Genomic DNA, 18,355 nt, shown 5'->3' on the forward strand with positions numbered 1-18,355 from the left:
TGACCGTGTTCAGCTAACGCCTGTTAAGAAGGAACCCTGCGTTCCGTATTTACACTAGCCTTTAGCTAATTTCCTGAGTGCTACTCCCATTTCCTGAAGTTTATTCTAAGGCAGAAACACATCCTTCCTGGACTTAATTTGAAAATCTGCCTTCTCATATAGGCTGCTAAGGACTGCAGTGTTTGTAAAGAATGCAGGACTGTGGGCTAATATTGCATATTAGCTGGAGAGCTGGTCTTGAGGTAGCAAACACAGGAACTGTCCCCTCTACTAAGCAGAATCCACTCTTGTTTGCATTTGGATGGGTGACTACATGTGAGTACTGTCTGCTGTAGGGTATTCCCCTCAGGGGATGAGGCCGCAACTTAGTGGTAAAGCACCTGCTTGCATGCAGAAGGTCCCAGGTTCAATCCCTGGGATCTCCAGGTAGGGCTGAGGACTCCTGGCTGGAAACCCTGGATAACGATAACAACTATTTATATACCGCTTTTCAATTTAAAAAAGTTTCCAAAGTGCATAGAGAAATAATGAATAAATAAGAAGATGGCTCCCTGTCCCCAAAGGGCTCACAATTGAAATATATATATAAGATAGACACCAGCAATGGTCACTGGGGGTACTGTGCTGGGGGTGGATAGAGCCAGTTACTTTCCCCCGGCTAAATAAAAGAGAATCACCATGTTGAAAGGTGCCTCTTTGCCAACTTAGCAGGGGTTGCCAGTCAGTGTAGACCAGGGTTTCCCAACCAGTGTAGTTTAGTGCTGCTGGACTGCAAATAAACTGTAGCTGGGGATGATGGGAGTTGTAGCTCAGCAACATCCGGAATACTACCAGTTGAGAAACCCTGCTGTAGACAGTACTGAGCTAGCTGGACCAATTGTCTGACTCCGTATACGGCAGCTTCCTATGTTCTTATGCATTTGTATTTTGCCTGAGAGAAGCACTCTGTGACCCTTGACAGCTAGCATATCAGCTGTCAATACCGCCTTGGTGATATCTGTGCTTTTGTTCTTTTCCAGAAGTGCAGTTGGGTTAGTAAGCTGGGGCTACACAAAAAGGGAACACACCCAACATCCCTGCTGCACTGGAACACCACCACCACCACCACCACCCCCAAAACCTGTGGCTTTCACTTGAAGAACACTTTCTAGTCATTGAAACCAGAGTTTGATCATCTAGCCCTGTTCGGGTTCCTCTGTAGCAGGAGTCAGTGGTCATGTGAACCATTGCAAATTCCAGTAGGGAACAGGCAAGAATTGTAGTTTCCAAGGCCTTCTCTTAGAGATACATACATAACTTTAAATGAGAAGGACCTGCCCTAACAGCTGCTAAGTTTGCCAAGTCCGGTCCTGTTCAGACCCTACTACAATCTCTGCCCACATGTTTAGGAAGTGGATGTGCCAATTGTGTGTCGGGCCATCCTTTGCTGATGTCCCAACAACCTCCCAGCACACCTCTTTATCTAACATAGGAAGCTGCCATATACTGAGTCAGACCATAGGTCCATCTAGCTCAGTATTGACTACACTAGGGCTTCTCAACGTTGGGTCCCCAGATGTTATTGGACTTCAACTCCCATAATCCCCAACCAATGGCCACTGGGACTGGGGATTATGGGGGTTGAAGTCCAATAACATCTGGGGACCCAACATTGAGAAGCCCTGGTCTACACAGACTGGCAGCAGCTTCTCCAAGGTTGCAGGCAGGAATCTCTCTCAGCCCTATCTTGGAGATGCCAGGGAAGGAACTTGGAACCTAGATGTCCTTCTCAGAGGAACTCCATCCCAGGTGGAGAGGCATGGATCTGTTCATGTGAATGGCCCCTCTCTAGAGCTACAAATACTTGATTGTGCGATTTGTAGAACAAAAAAATGTTAAATGGCCGGTCGAGATCCCAAGCAATTCAAGCGGTCTATGAAAAAGACAAGAGCATCTCAGAAAGTACAGACAACCACTCAGCTCCTGCCTCAACTCCTGCCTGTGGCTCCCAGCAGCATCTGGTGGGCCACTGTGCGAAACAAGATGCTGGACTAGATGGGCCTTGGGCCTGATCTGGCAGGGCTGTTCTTATGTTCACTAGGAAGTAAATCAGTGGAAATCACTGGTTCTCGGGGAGCGCATGCTCCTGGCGGAAGCCACAATAACAAAATGAGCATGCACTCCTGGAGGACTAGTGGTTCCTACTGAATTACTTTCTAGTGGTCATCTGGACCTTCTCAGATTCTCAGTCTTTTTCATGGACCACTTGAGAATTGCATGGGATCTTGGCAGGCTATTTAGCTGTTATTCTGCTCTACAAACCAAAGCAAACAACATATTTTTTAAAAAAATAATAAAGTGCCGGGGGAACAACAGAAGTTCTCATCTGGTCTGCAACCTTTCAGCAGACCATCTGGATGGAGCTCACAAACCACAGGTGGCTCATGCACCAGAGTTTGGTAATCTCAGGTCTAAAATATTTAAAATGTTTTAAAGGTGTAATTCTGCGGCTGTTTCAGCCAGCTTCTATATGGATTGCTGTACTAAAATTTATGTCCGTATTTAATGTTGTTTCAGAATGCGGCAGCCAGTTTGGTCTCTGGGTCATCTAGGAGAGACCATATTACCCCTGTGTTGAAAGAACTACACTGGCTGCCAATACGTTTCCCGGCAAAATACAAGGTGCTGGTCATTACCTATAAAGCCCTAAACAGCTTAAAATATTTTAAATAAATAAATGATATATTTAATCATTGCACTCTTATTGCTGTGAGGTACTTGGAGTGCTCTGTGGTCAGAGAAGTGGGATCTAAATATTTTAAATATAATAATGAGCTGGGAAGTCTCGAGTTCAAGTCCTAATTCAGCCATGAATTCACAGGGTGGCCTTCTGGAAGCCATGGCTATCTTGGCAACTTGCCATCTGCAATATGGAGAGAACACTGACCTACCATAAACAGACATGGAACAGATCATCATGAGGCTATGCTGAAATGCTTTGAAAACTCAAAACTCCATAACACTCATGTATTGTTATAATATTATTATTAAGTAGTAGTAAACAACCCATTACGTGACACTTTAATAAAACAAAAATTTATTTTGATACAAAAATTAAATAGCAAAGGGTTTTTTTTTACAATGATAAATTAGAAATTTACAATAGATGTAGATATTTTTTCTGTACATCAACAAACAAACATCAGTGTCCATTTACCTTAAAATCTTTCAGAGATGAAGTAATATTGTCCTTAACATAAGTAACAAACATGTACCTATGTGTCACAGGGTTTAAAAAAACACACACCTATTTTAAAACAATTACTATCCTGGCAGTAAGGGAGGGCATAAGTGGTGCGAATCACTCCGGAATGGAAGGGAAATTTGTAAAGGGAAAGGGAAAGGAAATTTTAAAAGGTGCTTCAGTCACAGTAACTTCACTTTGGACACAGGATGAGCCACATTTTAAATAAAGGAGGAAATGCAAGCCATAACCCCCCCAATCTAGCAATTTCCTCCTAGATTGCTAGGCCTGGGTCTAGACAAGCAGCAAAATGAGGTAGTAGGATTCTGAGGTGGGAGAACAGAGGTCCTATTGCAGAATGCAGATGGGAGACCATTTTTGAATGCTCCCGTGTTACACCCACACACTCCTAGAACTAGGACACTAGCACAGCAAGGAGCAGGTTGGGTTAGAACCGCTCCCCCAATGTCTGAGCATTTCTACTTTTTAAATTTGCATGCTGTTTTCTTTCTTTCGTTTAACATGGAAAAACAGTCAAAATTTGCAAACCCAACCTGTCACCTGGAGTGGTACAGTCTACCTCAGAATTCTACCACCTCACTCTGCTACATGCATAGACCAGATCTGAGGTCAGAGAATTACGGACTGTTCCACTTCAGATTGCTGGGGGCATAACTTTAATATATTTTTTTAAAGCTTCCCTATGGAAAACACCCAACAGATAGAAAACTAGCACCATAGGGAATGAGCTGGGCCAGAAACCCTCCCCACAATGCCAAATTTTTACTTATAGGGATTTGTTTTTACATGAGTGGGGTATTCATCATACTGCCCCCATCTGTAGCCTAAAATAGTACAGGAGAAACTCAGTATTTGCGGGGGTTCGCCACAATTACCGCAGATAAGGAAACCGCGAATTCCGAGTAATTATGACTATGGGATTGTGAGAGAGATTCCTGGAGGTTAAAAAAAAGTGGGAAAAACTGGTTAAATGGCACAAAAAACACAGAAGTGCCCTGCCATGGTTAGTCTGTCCTGAGCTGTCCAGCAACGCTCCCAGAATGCTGCAATTTTAAGTTTTTTCCAAGAATGAAAACAAACAAAAACAAACCAGAAAATGGTTCCCTTACACAAAATGGTGGGTGGAAATTATGTCAGAGGTCATTTCTGCCCACCCACCCTGACCCATGGATACGCGAAATTGAACCCTTTTTTTTGCCATTTCCCCCCCATGTATACTGAGCCACAGATACATGAACCCGCAGATGTCAGGTCTGCAATTAACAAGGTTCTCCTGTACAGTCTACTCTACCACCTCATTCAACTGTGTAGATCAGACTTATTCAGAGCCAGGTCAATAAGCACCTCCAGCTGTTGGGTCAAGAATATTTCAGGGCCATCAGAAAGGTGTGCCAGCCGCATCCCTTGCAATGTCAAGCAGGATGCAACACTGCAAGGAATTCTGGGAACAAGTCATTCTGGTTACACTGCCAAGGTGACCACTTGGCCTCTGTACCAGTCCATTGGCACCAACTGCACGTCAGTATGGCTGTCTCCTTGGCCAGAGAACACTGGTATGCAATTGCTATGCACCTTTGTGGAAAAGAACTTTATCAACAGGACACAACCCATGTGGTATTCCTATACAAGCCAGGGCTTTTTTCCTGGTGGCACACATCATGCCTAAATTGATCCTTACAGGCAAGAGCAAAATAAAAGCAACAGCAGCATGGCATTTCCAAGCTGTGTGGATATTCCATAGTTGGGGCCATTTCACCCTGGCAGTCTGATTTGTCTATAAGAACATAAGAACAGCCCTGCTGGATCAGGCCCAAGGCCTATCCAGTCCAGCATCCTGTTTCAGACAGTGGCCCACCAGATGCCTCTGGAAAACCCAATGGCAAAAGGTGAGGGTGCGCCTTCTCTCTTGCTTTTGCTCCACTACACCCGATATTCAGAGGCATCTTGCCTGTGAAGCTGACTAGTCACCACACCAGACTAGTAGCCATTGATAGAGCTGTCCTTCATGAGTTTTAATGACATGCAAAAGGGGATGCTGTTCTTGCGTACAACACGTCCCAAGCTGAAAGTGCTAATGCACCATGATGGCTCTTTCAGTCATGCTTTCCTTGCAGAGTTTGTCTGAAGCATGATGGCATGGCCGTTTCTGTGAGTGGAAGGCAGGGGCACCTCACAGCTGCCATCACACTTCCAGTGTTGGCCTCTTCAGACACTGGAAGCATGGTTCTTGGTAGGAGGCTTCTTCTCAGAACGTCAGCTTTGAGGCAGGGTTTGGCAGCATGCTCTCGAGATACTGTACCTAAGCACAGCATCCCTTTTGGGGGGCATGTCTGAAGAAGGCTATAAGCCAACAGGCTATCTAAAAAGGTAGCCAGAGCAACAGCAAGGAAGATCATAGTCTGTGCTTCTGTAGATTTGTCACAAGTGTGGTTGAGTCAGGGCAAGAAGCCCGAGCAGCCAACCAGGAGCTGAGTGGTTATGCAGATGGGCTCTTTACCCAAAGTTTCATTCAAGCACATTCGGAGGTAAATTTGCTTGTTTGCAACTTGACATCCCAGATCTTCCTCAGGCTTCCCTGAGCTTCTCTTCTGCTTCAATGCCTGTGGGGGCAGAAATCCCTCCCACCTCCCCATTTATCCTGGAGGAAGTTAACACTGAACACTAATTCTAGAAAAGTGTCATTACTGCTAATTTAGGAGCCCCAGGGAGCTCTGAGGAACTGGTTGCTCTGGTGCAAAGACTCTGAAGCTGGGAAAAGAGAGAAACTGCAAGCCAACAGTACTTGGGCATCTTTCAAGAGGCACATCACAACAGTGACCCTTCATACGTATAGATTTGGTGGTCAAGAAGACCACTTAAAAGAGCCACTTTAATACTTTTTGAGGTGGGGGGTGAGGGTGACAGATGCTGCTGCCCACTCTTCTACTATCACCAATCTGATAGGACCGGAGAAAATCCAGCAAGGAAGAGAAGAATGCTTTCCATGCTCCCAGTTCAGCTGGGCATATGCACACACCAGTGGTACCCTTTCTCCAACATGAAGTGTGCCACCCATAACACCACACATGCAGGGGATCAGTGAGGGCTGCACAAAGGTGACAGGGGTTGCAAGCACACACCATAGGGGGCAGGGAAGCCTATGGGAACATGCCCTAGCACTCTGAACTCAAGCCCCACACAAAGAACATAAGGCATATCGGTTAAAGCAAAATCCCAAGGCAATTAGGTATACTTACAAGTCCCATTTAAAACACCATTCTCCTACAGACCTCTGAGCGACTTAATTGCAGAAGTTAACTCAGATTCTGGCCGTTGCAGGCTAACACTCCACTAAACTTGGCCATTCTCTCTTAAAACAGCCATTACTCATCAAGTGGCTAATTCTCTTGGAATCCTTTAAAGGGGGAAGGAAAAGGTCCTGATTTTAGCAAGAGACCAAAAAAAGTGTACACTCAAATTCCTCCACTGATAAAGACAAAAAAGCACTCTCCTCTTGGTTTGGAGGGAGTCAGCTGTACCCGTATCTCATGGCTGGAGAATGTCCTTTTAATTGTAATTGACACACAAATTATGCAACTGATCTGTGTGAATGCAAAGCTGCCAAGGAACTTAACATTTCAGTTCACCCAGACTGGCGTCGACACAGATGCAATCAAACAGAGTGAAATATATTAAGCCTTAATTGCTTAATGCAATGGGTCTCTGGGGAAAGCCAGATAAGTTTACTTGGAGGGATGGAGGGGGGGAGAAGAGTGGAGGCGGGCGAGAAAAAGGCTCTGAATAAGCCAATTGTCAGAAGTGACCCTCCATTCACTTTTCCTCATTAGCCACATGCTGCAGACAGAAGGAGGACTATAAAAATAAAAGGTGGGCTTTTTTAGACATTATTGAGGCTGGAAAATACGTAGTCAGTGGGAGGAGTCTGGAAAATAAGAGTCACAAGCCCAAGCAGGGGAGAAGGCCAAAGACGTCAAGAATTGTATGGGTATGGAGGGAGGTGGGGGCAAGAGATGGGATCTGACTGTAAGCGAAGGTTGGGTTTCAGTTTCCAATTTTTTCTTTTCCTGATAAGATAGTGGCACAATCAGCCATGACGCTCACTTGCACAAAGCCACACTGAAACAAAGAAAGAGTGTGCAAGAAGGCACATAACTTTCCCAGTAGACGGTGCTATACAATTCCCATCGAAATCAATGGCAAACATTCCTACTTGCTTCAGGGGATATGAACTGCATCCCTCAAGAGTTGACCTACACATTCAGAGTTGCAGAGTGGAACTATTCCATCAAGGCTATACTAGTCTGGACAGCAAGTGGGAGTTTGTATGCTGAATCTTCTTGTGTGTAAATAAAATCCCTGCACTTAGAAGATTTGTACATGGAGAAAGAATCTAACCGAATGCTCTCCCTATTGTGCTAGTACATGCAAGCAGGTGTGTTTTGCACGAACAGGGGAACATTTAAATATTCAATTTCCAAGTTGCTGTTTGAAATGGTACAGTCCAACCAAGGCTGTATCACATAGGGTAGTTTGTTTTTTAAGTGTGATAGATCAGTTCTGTGCAAATGTGCACAGTTTAGCATGTGTAAAAAGCACATACATGCCCGCAGGCGAATGGATACTATGTCTTCGGTTGAGATATAAAAGCTAAATCACCCTTTAAAATTTTATTTATTTATTTATTTATTTATTTATTTATTTATTTATTTATTTCTCATAATTAGTTCAACCCTGGGTGTATTTACTTTCATTGCAGCCCTTCGTAAATAAATGGCTCAGTTTATCAGACTGCCTCAAGTAAGGGCTATCTTCTCAATTTATACCCTCTCTCACTAGGGGCTCTGTATGAGATACATAGAGACAAAGGAGCACATGATGGCACAGCTATAGAGCCAATGGCTGACATCCTAATGAATGAAGCTCTGGTGTAGCACCAGTGCTTCTGAAGGGTTCCAGACTAGCACTGCATTGGTCCTAGAGCGTGTGAGAGTTTCAACAACCTCCCCCACCACCGGAAGCCCTCTGTGTCACCCAAGAAGAAGCCCCTGAGGGCTGTGTGATCCTCAGGGACGTATTTTCAGGTGGCACAGAGGACTTCCAAGGGGAAGGATTTGCCCCCACCACTAAGCCAACAGTGGAGCTGAGTTAGCTGAACATTTCAGAAGTACCGGTGCTTCGTTAGTCAGGAGCTCTTACAATGACTTTAAAGTTTAATATCTCGACAGCCTAAACTAGAGAGTCATTAGGATTCTGGCTGAGCAAAGCAACTGTCTCCTTAAAGCAGGGGTGGGCAAACTTGGCCTTCCAGCTGTTCCTGAACTACAACTCCCATCTTCCCCAGTCACAATCAGTTATGGTTGGGGGTGATGGGAGTTGCAGTTCAACAACAGCTGGAGGGCCAAGTTTGCCCACATCTGCCTTAAAGCAAAAATTTCTCACAAGGGGAGATTTGTGTCCCACAAGTTTTTGAAAGCCACTGATTTTATCCCTTAGGCTGCATTTTGTTGCATTGTTATACTTGTCTAGCAGCTTCTGCTCATGGAGCCTCCGGGTGGTTTGTACAGAAATCTAAACATTCCGGCAGCTGGAGAGGTTCGACTCCCGCCAGCACGCTGTCAACAGGGCAGGCACCAGAAGATAAATTTAATACTGACCATCAGGCTCCAATCCTCTAAGGTGGCGCAGCACTGTAAGAGGATCCCAGGGCCTCTATCCAACGCCCCTGAAGACAGCCAGCCTCACAGCCCACAAGAACAGGTTCCTCAGTCAGCAGAGAGATTTGCCCTCAGAATTCTTTCCTTCGCTGCTCTAAAAGACACAGCTAAAAATACGACGGTTGGGTGGGGTGTGAGCGCGGGAGAGCGCGAAGGCGCATCGTGGGGCAGAGTTCGAGGACTCCCAGAGGCACAAGGACGCTGCTTCCTGCTAGAAGTCCGAGAGGTTCCAATTCTGTTCACAGCTTTTTAAAGCCACAGCAGGCTCTGGTTTCTTTTCCAGAAGCGATCAGCTACAGTTTGCAGCACATGGGTCTGCATTGCTGATTCGTTAAGGCCTTTCGTCCCCCTCCCCCTCCCCGACCATTCTGCAGAAACACAGAAGCGGCTTCCCAGCACGACGTAACCCATCACATCATTCCTGCTATAGACACTTATGTGTAACCAACTCTGGGGGGTAGCTGGGGATGGGGAGAGAAGGAGACACCAAGCCCGCCTGCAACCACTGCTGGTTTTATACCACCGTCTCGTTCCCTTTCCCTGGTTTCACCCAACCATCTGCTCTTTTCTCCCCACGTTTCACCCTCCCTGAGTTCACCAGTCTGTTGGAGCACTTCTGCCAGGTGTGCAGCGTTTTGGCAGACCAGATCCACATGCCTGACGTGATGCCCACTACCAGGGACACAAGGATCTTAAACATTTCCACCACCACGTTGGCGTAGTCTGCCGAGTAGCGGAAGTTAGTCCAGTTAGAGATTTCGTAGAAGTAGCAAGCAATGACGCAGGTGGCCGGGACGGTGTACAGCACCGAAAAGACGCCGATTTTCACCATCAGCCTCTCCAACTTGTCAGTCTTTGTCCCGTCCTTTTGAAGGTTAGACCGGATTTTAAATAAAGCCACCAAGCCGGCTGCTATGAAGAGAGTCCCAATGACTAAGTAGGTGAAAAGTGGGGCCACCACAAAGCCCGTCAGTGCATCTAAGTTCTGGTTGCCAACGTAACAGAGTCCGGTCAGCTCGTCCGCGTCCACCAGCCTCATAATCAAGATGACGATGGTCTTCACCGCAGGGATCGCCCAGGCTGCAATATGGAAATAAGAGCTGTGCATCTCTATGGCCTCGTGACCCCATTTGAGTCCTGCTGCCAGAAACCATGTCAGAGTCAGAATCACCCACCAGATGGAGCTAGCCATCCCAAAAAAGTACATCAGCAAGAAAATTATAGCACATCCTGTGTTCTTGAGGCCCTCTTGGATAAGGACAGGTTCTGCCGCCTCTTCAAAATCACAGGAAATCCTCTCCCGGCCTACAGTCAGCCGGACAATATAAGCAATGCTATAAATATTGTAGCACATGCTCAAAAATATGATGGGGCGCTCAGGGTAGGAAAACCGAGAGGAATCAATCAGAAAGGTCAGGACCGTGAAGGCGGTGGATATGAAGCACAGGCTGGCCCACACGGCCATCCAGATATCAGCAAACTGCTTATAATACCTAATATAGAGGCCGGCATCATAACCACACTTCAGCACGCAGTTTGAGCTTCTTTTCACCCAAATATACTGATCTGGATTAGATCCCACAATATGGCACTCTTCTCCAGGATGTGAGGATGTCTTACTGTGAAGGGGCACCTCTTCGTCTCCGGGACCTTCCATACACATGTGGTTGTGGTCATTCTGGGGTGGGAATTTGCTGCAGTTCAAGCTTTCAGGCCAGGAGAAGCCAAATTCCTTCAGGACTGGCTCGCATCGGCGTTTGACAGAGAGACACATGCCACCACAGGGACCTATTGGAATATTAATCTTCTCCGTGCACATGGGGACGTAGACGGAACAAAGGAAAAACTGGGAGAGAGAGAGAAGACACAAAATGAGTTCAGTAGGTTGCATCTGGAAATCAAGCTCTCTTTTCAACTGCTTAACCCATTAATAGAGAATATTGGGAATATATGTGAAGGTTTGTCACTGAGTTGCCATTTGAAAGAGAGAGCTTCTGCTCTTCCCAGAGCAGCTCCATCCCCTGAGGGGAATATCTTACAGTACTCACACTTCTAGTCTCCCATTCATATGCAACCAGGGTGGACCCTGCTTAGCTAAGGGGACAAGTCATGCTTGCTGCCACAAGACCAGCTCACCTCACCCCACCTCTATGTACATTGGCCAACTCTGCTTTAAAATGCAAGCAAAGGTTGTACTTTTATTTTCATACCATTTAAAAAGCAGATGGTGCACCACTTAAAAAACAAAAACAGGACATTGTTCTTGAAGGCAGAGTTTTAAAATCATTTTAAAAACTCCTGTTCTCTTGCATTTCCTTTTATACTTTCTCTATCCTTTGGGGACAGAGAAACCTCTCCTCATTCCTTTTGTTACTTAAGCCAATTGGAGGCTCCCCTCCCACTTGTTTGCTGAACGGTGGTATATAAATATTTGTAATAATTTAATAAATCAAAACAAAAAAAAAAATTCGGGGAGGGGGGATTTCAGCAATGACATACAATGATATATTCCCATCAGCTTCAGTCCATCCATACAACCCCCTCACATTCTTTAACAATTCAGTATCACAATTGACCAAGGGCCAATTTATATATGCAGAAGAATCAAGCAGTAAAGTTTTTTTCCTGGACAATAACACAGGCAGCAGGTAGAGGAAAGAATCACACATGCATGAGTGCACACAGACGTGGGTGTTGGTTAAATTAGTATGACTGGGAGCAAGGTTGAGCCTGCCTTTCTGTGTGCATGTGAGAACATTCAGAACTCACACTATGAAGTTTAAGAGTCCAGGAGACACTTCACAGTTGGGCCATTCACACGACCAGGGAGAAGACTGCGTGAATCTAAACCCTCCCCGCAGATGATTCATTAAACATTGCTGGGAGCACAGACCGCCCTCCCAAACAGTCTGCTGTTGTACCAGGCAGTGCAGATCTCCGGAGGCCTCCGAGTATCCCCCAAGGCACCAAGCGCGGTACACTGGGGGATTACGCCAGGAGGCAGGCACTCTAGGTTCTCATCTGCCTCTCCTCAAGCTGAATGAAGCCTGAGACACAACAATCTTGGAGCCTGGGTTAACAGTGCACTGGCACTATCAACCCAGACTAAAAGCTGGGCTAGGTAGTGCTACCCTGCCAGGATAAGGCCTGATCCTGGCAGTTCGGTTCTCAGCCTAATCTAGGCTGGGTTTCCCTAGCCCTCATTAGGCTGTGTGTGAGAACTGCCTCTATATGGTCTTTGAGCTGGGTATTCTAAATAGGTTTCTCTCCAAATCTATGTAAGAATGATCGGCTTTGCCATGTGTGGTTAGTATGTCAGACTAGGGCTTGGGAGATCCAGGTTCAAATCTTGGGAGATCCAGGTTCAAATCCTGACTCAGCCATAAAACCCACTAGAAGAGTTTGGGCCAGTCACTCTCTCTCCCTGCCTAACCAAGCTTACAGGACTGTTGTGAGGATGTTTGCTGCTCAGAGCCAGCGTGGTGTAGTGGTTAGAGTGCTGGACTAGGACTGGGGAGAGTTCAAATCCACATTCAGCCATGATACTTGCTGGGTGACTCTGGGCCAGTCACTTCTCTCCCAGCCTAACCTACTTTACAGGGTTGTTGTGAGGAGAAACTTAACTATGTACACCGCTCTGGGCTCCTTGGAGGAAGAGCAGAATATAAATGTAAAAATAAACAAAATAAAAATAAACGAAGAGTTCCTTGGAAAAAACATGGGATGAAAATGTAGTAATATATGAAGTTAATGTACTTAAATCGCCTAGATTTAAATACTTAAATTGCCTTGGGTGGTAGAAAAAAATCTAACCATCCAACCAACCAAACTTGTATCAGTTCAACAGCAGCTTTATGCTGGCGCACACAGAAGCAACTGAGATCAACTAGAGTTGAATACCTATTATTAACAACACTCATTTTGTGCCAACATGCTATTCACACATTACTTTGAACATATGTACAAGTGAATGTGAATGTACATGTTTTTGTATGGTTGCACATTCATTTCAGAAGTCATTATGGGGACTGGATCTCTTTACAGGGTACAGATTGTATGAGTACTACTGTATATGCACTGAACACTACACATGCATACATGTCAAGCATCACGGGTGTACTGTGCTGTTATGTGCATTAGAACTGAAGAGATGAAAATGGCTAATGTGCCATAAAGTCCTTTTACAATAAAGGCTGAGGGCAAGAGTTTGTTCTTTGGCTAAGTCATTCACGGAGACTTGCATTTCAGAAGGCAAATTTGAACACAGGTCTCGCAAACTCAAGCCCAAATCTCCAGCCATTGGATCGGATCAGAATCTGGAAGAAATTACAGCGTAGTCACTACTCCCAACCGCACAAGAAAAATCACAACAGCCTAGTCATGGCTGTTTTAAAATTAGGTGCAGAAAGAGCGACTCATATAAGTGCCAGTAGCAAGAAAATACTATTCTCCAGGTGACCAGTCAGGGAAGCTTCTCAATATTTATTTGAGCCACAAATTATTAATGTGGGCATTTGGGCTTGTCAAAATATGTGGGCTAGTAACTTAGCTAGATGCACTTCAAGGCTTTTTTTAAAAAAAAAATTATTTGCCCTCGGAAGCTGCAGAGTTGCTTATTTCTTTAGCACGTTCTATGTTCTTGCTTTAAGCGAACAACAAGAAAATTCTCTCTCCAGTGGTGTGAAAATAACTGGCATACTTAAGGATAGCTGTTTCTCGTTTTGTTTATTAACTCCGATGCAGAGTGTACTCGCCGGTGTTAGCCACAGTCCAAATTCCTGAGCTACCAGAGGAACATACACTTGGACAGGGATAACCTGCCAATCAGCAAAAACGCGTTTGGCTTCATCATTTTAAGCCAACTGTTTCAACGTGGAAATTCACTTTGGGATTGGGGGCGGGGGAGAGAGAGAGCTCTTTGGAAATATTCCGTTTCAGTCTTGCAAGCAAATCACAACCCCTCCTGGATTCACACTACATTTGTAGCTTGGTTTCCTTGTCTGCAGATTCACACCAAATGGACAAGTTTGCTCCTGGGAAGTTCCTTCTTGTGTGTCTACTTTGGGCCTTCACGGTTTTCTCCCAAAGATCTGTTCAAGCATCCATACATGGTTTCTGCAATTGTTACGTCTGTATCCCTGGGTTGGGTTGAGAGTCCCCAGGCTGTGATCCTATGCACACTGGCTGACATACAGCACAAGGATGCAACAGGGCAGCCAGAGAGCAACCTAACAGAACTTCCCAATTAACTGTACCCGTGAAGCAGCAGTTTTTGATGCCCTCTCCTTCCCCAGGAAGCCCTGTGTGCCATCTGAAAATATGTACCTAAGGGTTGCAACAGTGTTGGGGACATATTTTGGGTGACACAGAGGGTTTCCTGGGTAAGGGGAGGACATCAAAAACTGTCCTTTCCCTGCTGCACTGGCACAGTTAGTTGGAAAGTTCTGTTCGGCTGCTCTCTCGCTGCTCTGTATATCAGTCACTGACCTGCGTGTAAGTCCCATGGACTCCTGAATAAACATGCATACAATTGGGCTAAAAGTCAGACTTTAGCTGCCCAGAGTAGCTTTAAAAAAAATCACACACACCAATAACTAGTACCTTTTCTAAAAAGGAATGATGTAGAATTGATGCAGAATTCCAATATGCCTTCAGCCGAGCCACTGGACCCCCCCATAGGGCAGCGTAACTAAGCCTGAGTAAATGTAGAAGAAAATCACATATTCCTGCCCATCTTGCCACTCCTCCACAGTCTCCTTGTCTCTCAGATTGTGAGCCCTTTGGGACAGGTACTTTTCTTCTCACTCGCAAAAAGGGCCACACACAGAGAGGGTATTATTTTAAAACCACCACTGAATGACAAACCTAGGTTACAAGAAATGGATAACTTAGGGAGGGAGGGATCCTGTCCAGTTTTAAACACGCACCTGCCATGCCCTTCACTTGAAAGAGGAACAATTACTTTCTTGAAAATCCACAACATGTACCAGCAAGCTCAGCACTGCCCTCCCTATCTGCAATCCCCTGCAGAAAGAGTCCAATTGCTTCTGCTCCATTAAGATCCTGGGCCAAGGTTCCTTAGCATGTTTTTTTTCCCTCTCTCCGAAACATCAGCCACTACCCACTGTGACTTGTGCTAGTCTGTGCCAAGGCTTAGGAAAGCGAGAGTTCCACCGATAGCAGCCTGTGGCCTTTTTTGCTCTGCAATGGTATAATTCCCTGATCATCACTGCAAGTGTGTATGTGTATGTGTGTGTGTGTGTGTGTGTGTGTGTGTGTAGGAGACTGTAGCAATCTGGAGGAAAGGAAGTGAAGGCACAGCAAAAGTGGGAGAAAAGATATGATTATTTCACGTACACGAGATAATGCAAAGTTCTAAACTGCATGAGGAGGTGGGAAACATTCTACAAAGCAGGGGTGTTATGAGGTTTTATACAGGAGTGAAAGGAGAGGTCACTTTTATGCTGGGATGGGCAGGAATTGCAGTCTGTTGTGGGATCTCTGCACTGAGGACTCACCCATGCAGGGCTGAGTGTATGCATCTGCTCCACGGAAGAGGGGTAGAGAATTTCTGTTGCTCTGGGTGGTGGGAGGGAGGTTTGTGGGGTTTTAGGCTGCAGGAAAGTGGAGGCTCTCTGAAAGATGGGGCTTGCTCTTGTGAAACCAAGACCTGTGTGTGAACATTACAGAACTAAGGTACAGAAGCGCCTGTTGCTGGATGGCAGTAAGGGACCCATCAGTACTCAGCATATGAAGCTGCCTTCTTCGGAGTGAGACTATTCATCCACACAGACTGGCAACTCTTTTGGGTTTCAAAGAGGGGGCCTGTCCCCCATTCCACCAGGGGTTGCCAGAGACTGAACCTAGGACCTTCTGTGTGCAAAGCATCCATTCTGCCACTGACCCACGGCCCCATCCTCCAGCAGCTGGGGTCAAGAAAGGGAACATCTTATAGCTACAACAGCTGGATGCAAGTTTCCAAAGGGGGATTCAGAGCTCACCAATCGCTGCTGGAGTAAGCAGCTCTTTAATCATATGATCAACACAGCACAAGGCAGGATTTGGCTAGGGGGGCAGAGGAGAAAGCAAAGCAAAAGTGGGGATAAAGAGCAGGTGCCACAGTACCAGCACCAAGACATTTACGGGTTTTACACAACTCCTTGGATCTCTATACTGATTATTCAGCCCTCAAGTGGTGTTGGAGCTAGCAGGGACCGGTACAGCCCCCCCAAATGCTTGCCAAGTCCAGCTCTGCTGAATCAGCATGCTTGATCCTTCCCAAAGCCTTCTGTCTGGAAACACCCGAGAACGGATTAGGATTGCCACTTCTCCCATGAATGCGGGGGGCGGGGGAGTTCCACCACATCTCCAGCCCAGCGGCATACAGATCAGTGCTGTGCTGAGAGAAGATAACCGGAGCCTGGAGTCAAGTGAGGACTAACAGATGCTTCACCCCTAAACCTATCTGCAATGCCTGGGCTAACGCCCGTGTGAATGCAAGACAAGAGTACCTTCAAGCATGTGCAGAAAGCATTTCCTTTATTAACACTGTGTAGTCACGGCAAACACCCCCCCACACACACGTCTAGGATTACAGAACAGGCTCCTGGCCAACACATTTCCCAGAAAAGCATTCAGATCTGCTAGAGCTGGGGTTCTCAAAAAGGAGTCCCCAGATGTTGGTGGACAACAACTCCCATCATGCACAGCCACGACGTAGCTGTGGGTGACGGGGCCTGTAGTCCAAACACGTATGGGGGGCCACAGGCTTGAGAACCCCTGCCCTCAAGTCCGAGCAGAAAGCTATGCCCCGGTGCATGGAGGCCAGTTTACAGCGTGCAGCGGTAAAGTCAAGCCAAGCCAGGCAGTCTGAGCGTGCTCCAGGCTCCTCTTACGATTTGCACTTCATCCAGGACTCAGCCCCGGCACTGAAAACGGAACTTGAGCTGGACCCTGAGGCCTCTCCTCTTAGAAATCAAACCCGTCGAGTCCCGAAACCGAGTCCAGACAGACTGAGGTCTTTGAAGCCAGTTGCCACGCGCGTTTACCCGCAAGCTAAGCACCGGTAGGGCTTCTACTGGAGCAAACGCGCTCAGGATTGCCGCCCAAAATCTGGTCGCGCGGAGTCCCACGGGACTTGCTCGCCAGCAAGCGCGCCTAGAGAGCCGCCCTAAAGTGTGCGCCCTAAAGGGAGCGGCCACCCTTTCAATCCATCCAAGGCCCATCTGCCGAGTTTAGACGCAAGGGAAGAGAAAGCAAGCGGCTCGGCCAGGGAGAGTGACCCAGGAGAACGGGATAAGGGCTGGAGGCGGTGGCGGGGCGGGCACCCACCTGCAGCTGGCTGGAGCAGCCGTACTGAATGAGCGGGGTGAAGGTGGTCAGCTGCAGCTCGGCGTCCGCTTGCCACGCGTGCCCGACCAAGTTGGGCATCTTGGTGAGGTTGTAGCCCAAGTTCTGGCACATGGAGATGCGGATGGCATCGCAGCGGGGCTCGTCTTCGTCGCCGAAGCCCCGCGCGCCCTTCGCCAGCCACAGCAGCAGCAGCGCCGCCGGTAGCCACAGCCGGGCAGCGGCTTCCCCCGGCTCCGGGGCCATCGCCCAGCAGGCTGCCCGGCTCCCCTCCGCCGCTGAGCTCCAGCCAAGAGCCCGAGGACCGACCTCTCTCCCCGAGCCCGAGGTGCCGCCCGGTCGTCTCCTGCCGCCCGGTGCGCCCTTGGAGCGCGCGTCTGGCTTAGCCGGCGGCGCAGGGCGCTGTGACACCAGGCGAGGCGGCCCCGCTAAACGAGAGGGAGGCGCCGGAGGCGGAGGCAAGGGAGGGGAGGGGAGGGGAGAGGTGCAACCTGCCCAGAGGCGGGGCGGCATCGCCTCGGCCCGCCCCTGCCGCGAGGCGAGCGCCGGCCGGCACTGCAGCACCAGCAACCCCGGCCGGCTACTCAGCTCCGTCTGGACAGGCGCGGGGGCTCGGGCGGAGGAGGGGGCCGTGGTGGAGAGGCTCCCCCGCCGAAAGCAAGTCCGGCTCTTCCGGACAACTGCCCTTCCGTTTGTGGTAACAGAGCCAAAAACTCGCCGCGTGGCAGCACCACCTGGCAGACTCGCCGGTGCCTCATGCCCTGTGCCCCGCTGCCGTGGACACGTGTATTCCAGAGCAGGGGTTCTGAACCGGGGGAGTGGCGGAATTGCAACTCCCTCCGCCCATTGTGGCTGGAGATGAGGGGAGTTGTGGTTTTTTCAGCAACACCGGGCGAGCCAAGGTTGCGAACGGTGTTCCAAAGTAATCTCCACCAGGTCTGTAGTCCAACCATTTCGAAGGCTGGAAATCCCCGTCCCGGAGCAAGTCGTAAGGGGTCTGGCGCTCCGGGAAGTAGGCACAAGATTGGGGCATCCGTTGTCATGAACT

At 47.7% G+C, this 18,355-nt stretch overlaps 1 protein-coding gene across 6 annotated transcripts in view; it reads right to left on the reverse strand.

Annotated features, from left to right (window-relative positions):
* The window catches only part of FZD4 (frizzled class receptor 4), an 87,642-nt gene extending 69,921 nt beyond the window's left edge, over positions 1 to 17,721 (reverse strand). For 4 of the 6 annotated variants that reach the window (XR_008319704.1, XR_008319702.1, XR_008319705.1 and 1 more), the window contains exons 1-2: positions 17,290 to 17,721; positions 8,899 to 10,804 (exon numbers count right to left, since the gene is read on the reverse strand). Coding sequence is in view for 2 of the 6 variants with exons in the window: in XM_053310773.1 (XP_053166748.1) it covers positions 9,473 to 10,804; positions 17,290 to 17,553 (1,596 nt within the window). In the remaining 4 variants the exon portion in view is untranslated. Of the gene's footprint in view, positions 1 to 3,053; positions 10,805 to 16,853; positions 17,078 to 17,289 lie in introns of those variants that run through there. The other 2 variants (XM_053310773.1, XM_053310774.1) reach the window with 2 other exon arrangements.
* Between the last annotated feature and the right edge of the window lie 634 nt (positions 17,722 to 18,355).

This window comes from Hemicordylus capensis, chromosome 3, assembly GCF_027244095.1.
Source record: "Hemicordylus capensis ecotype Gifberg chromosome 3, rHemCap1.1.pri, whole genome shotgun sequence".
Classification (NCBI taxonomy): domain Eukaryota; kingdom Metazoa; phylum Chordata; class Lepidosauria; order Squamata; family Cordylidae; genus Hemicordylus; species Hemicordylus capensis.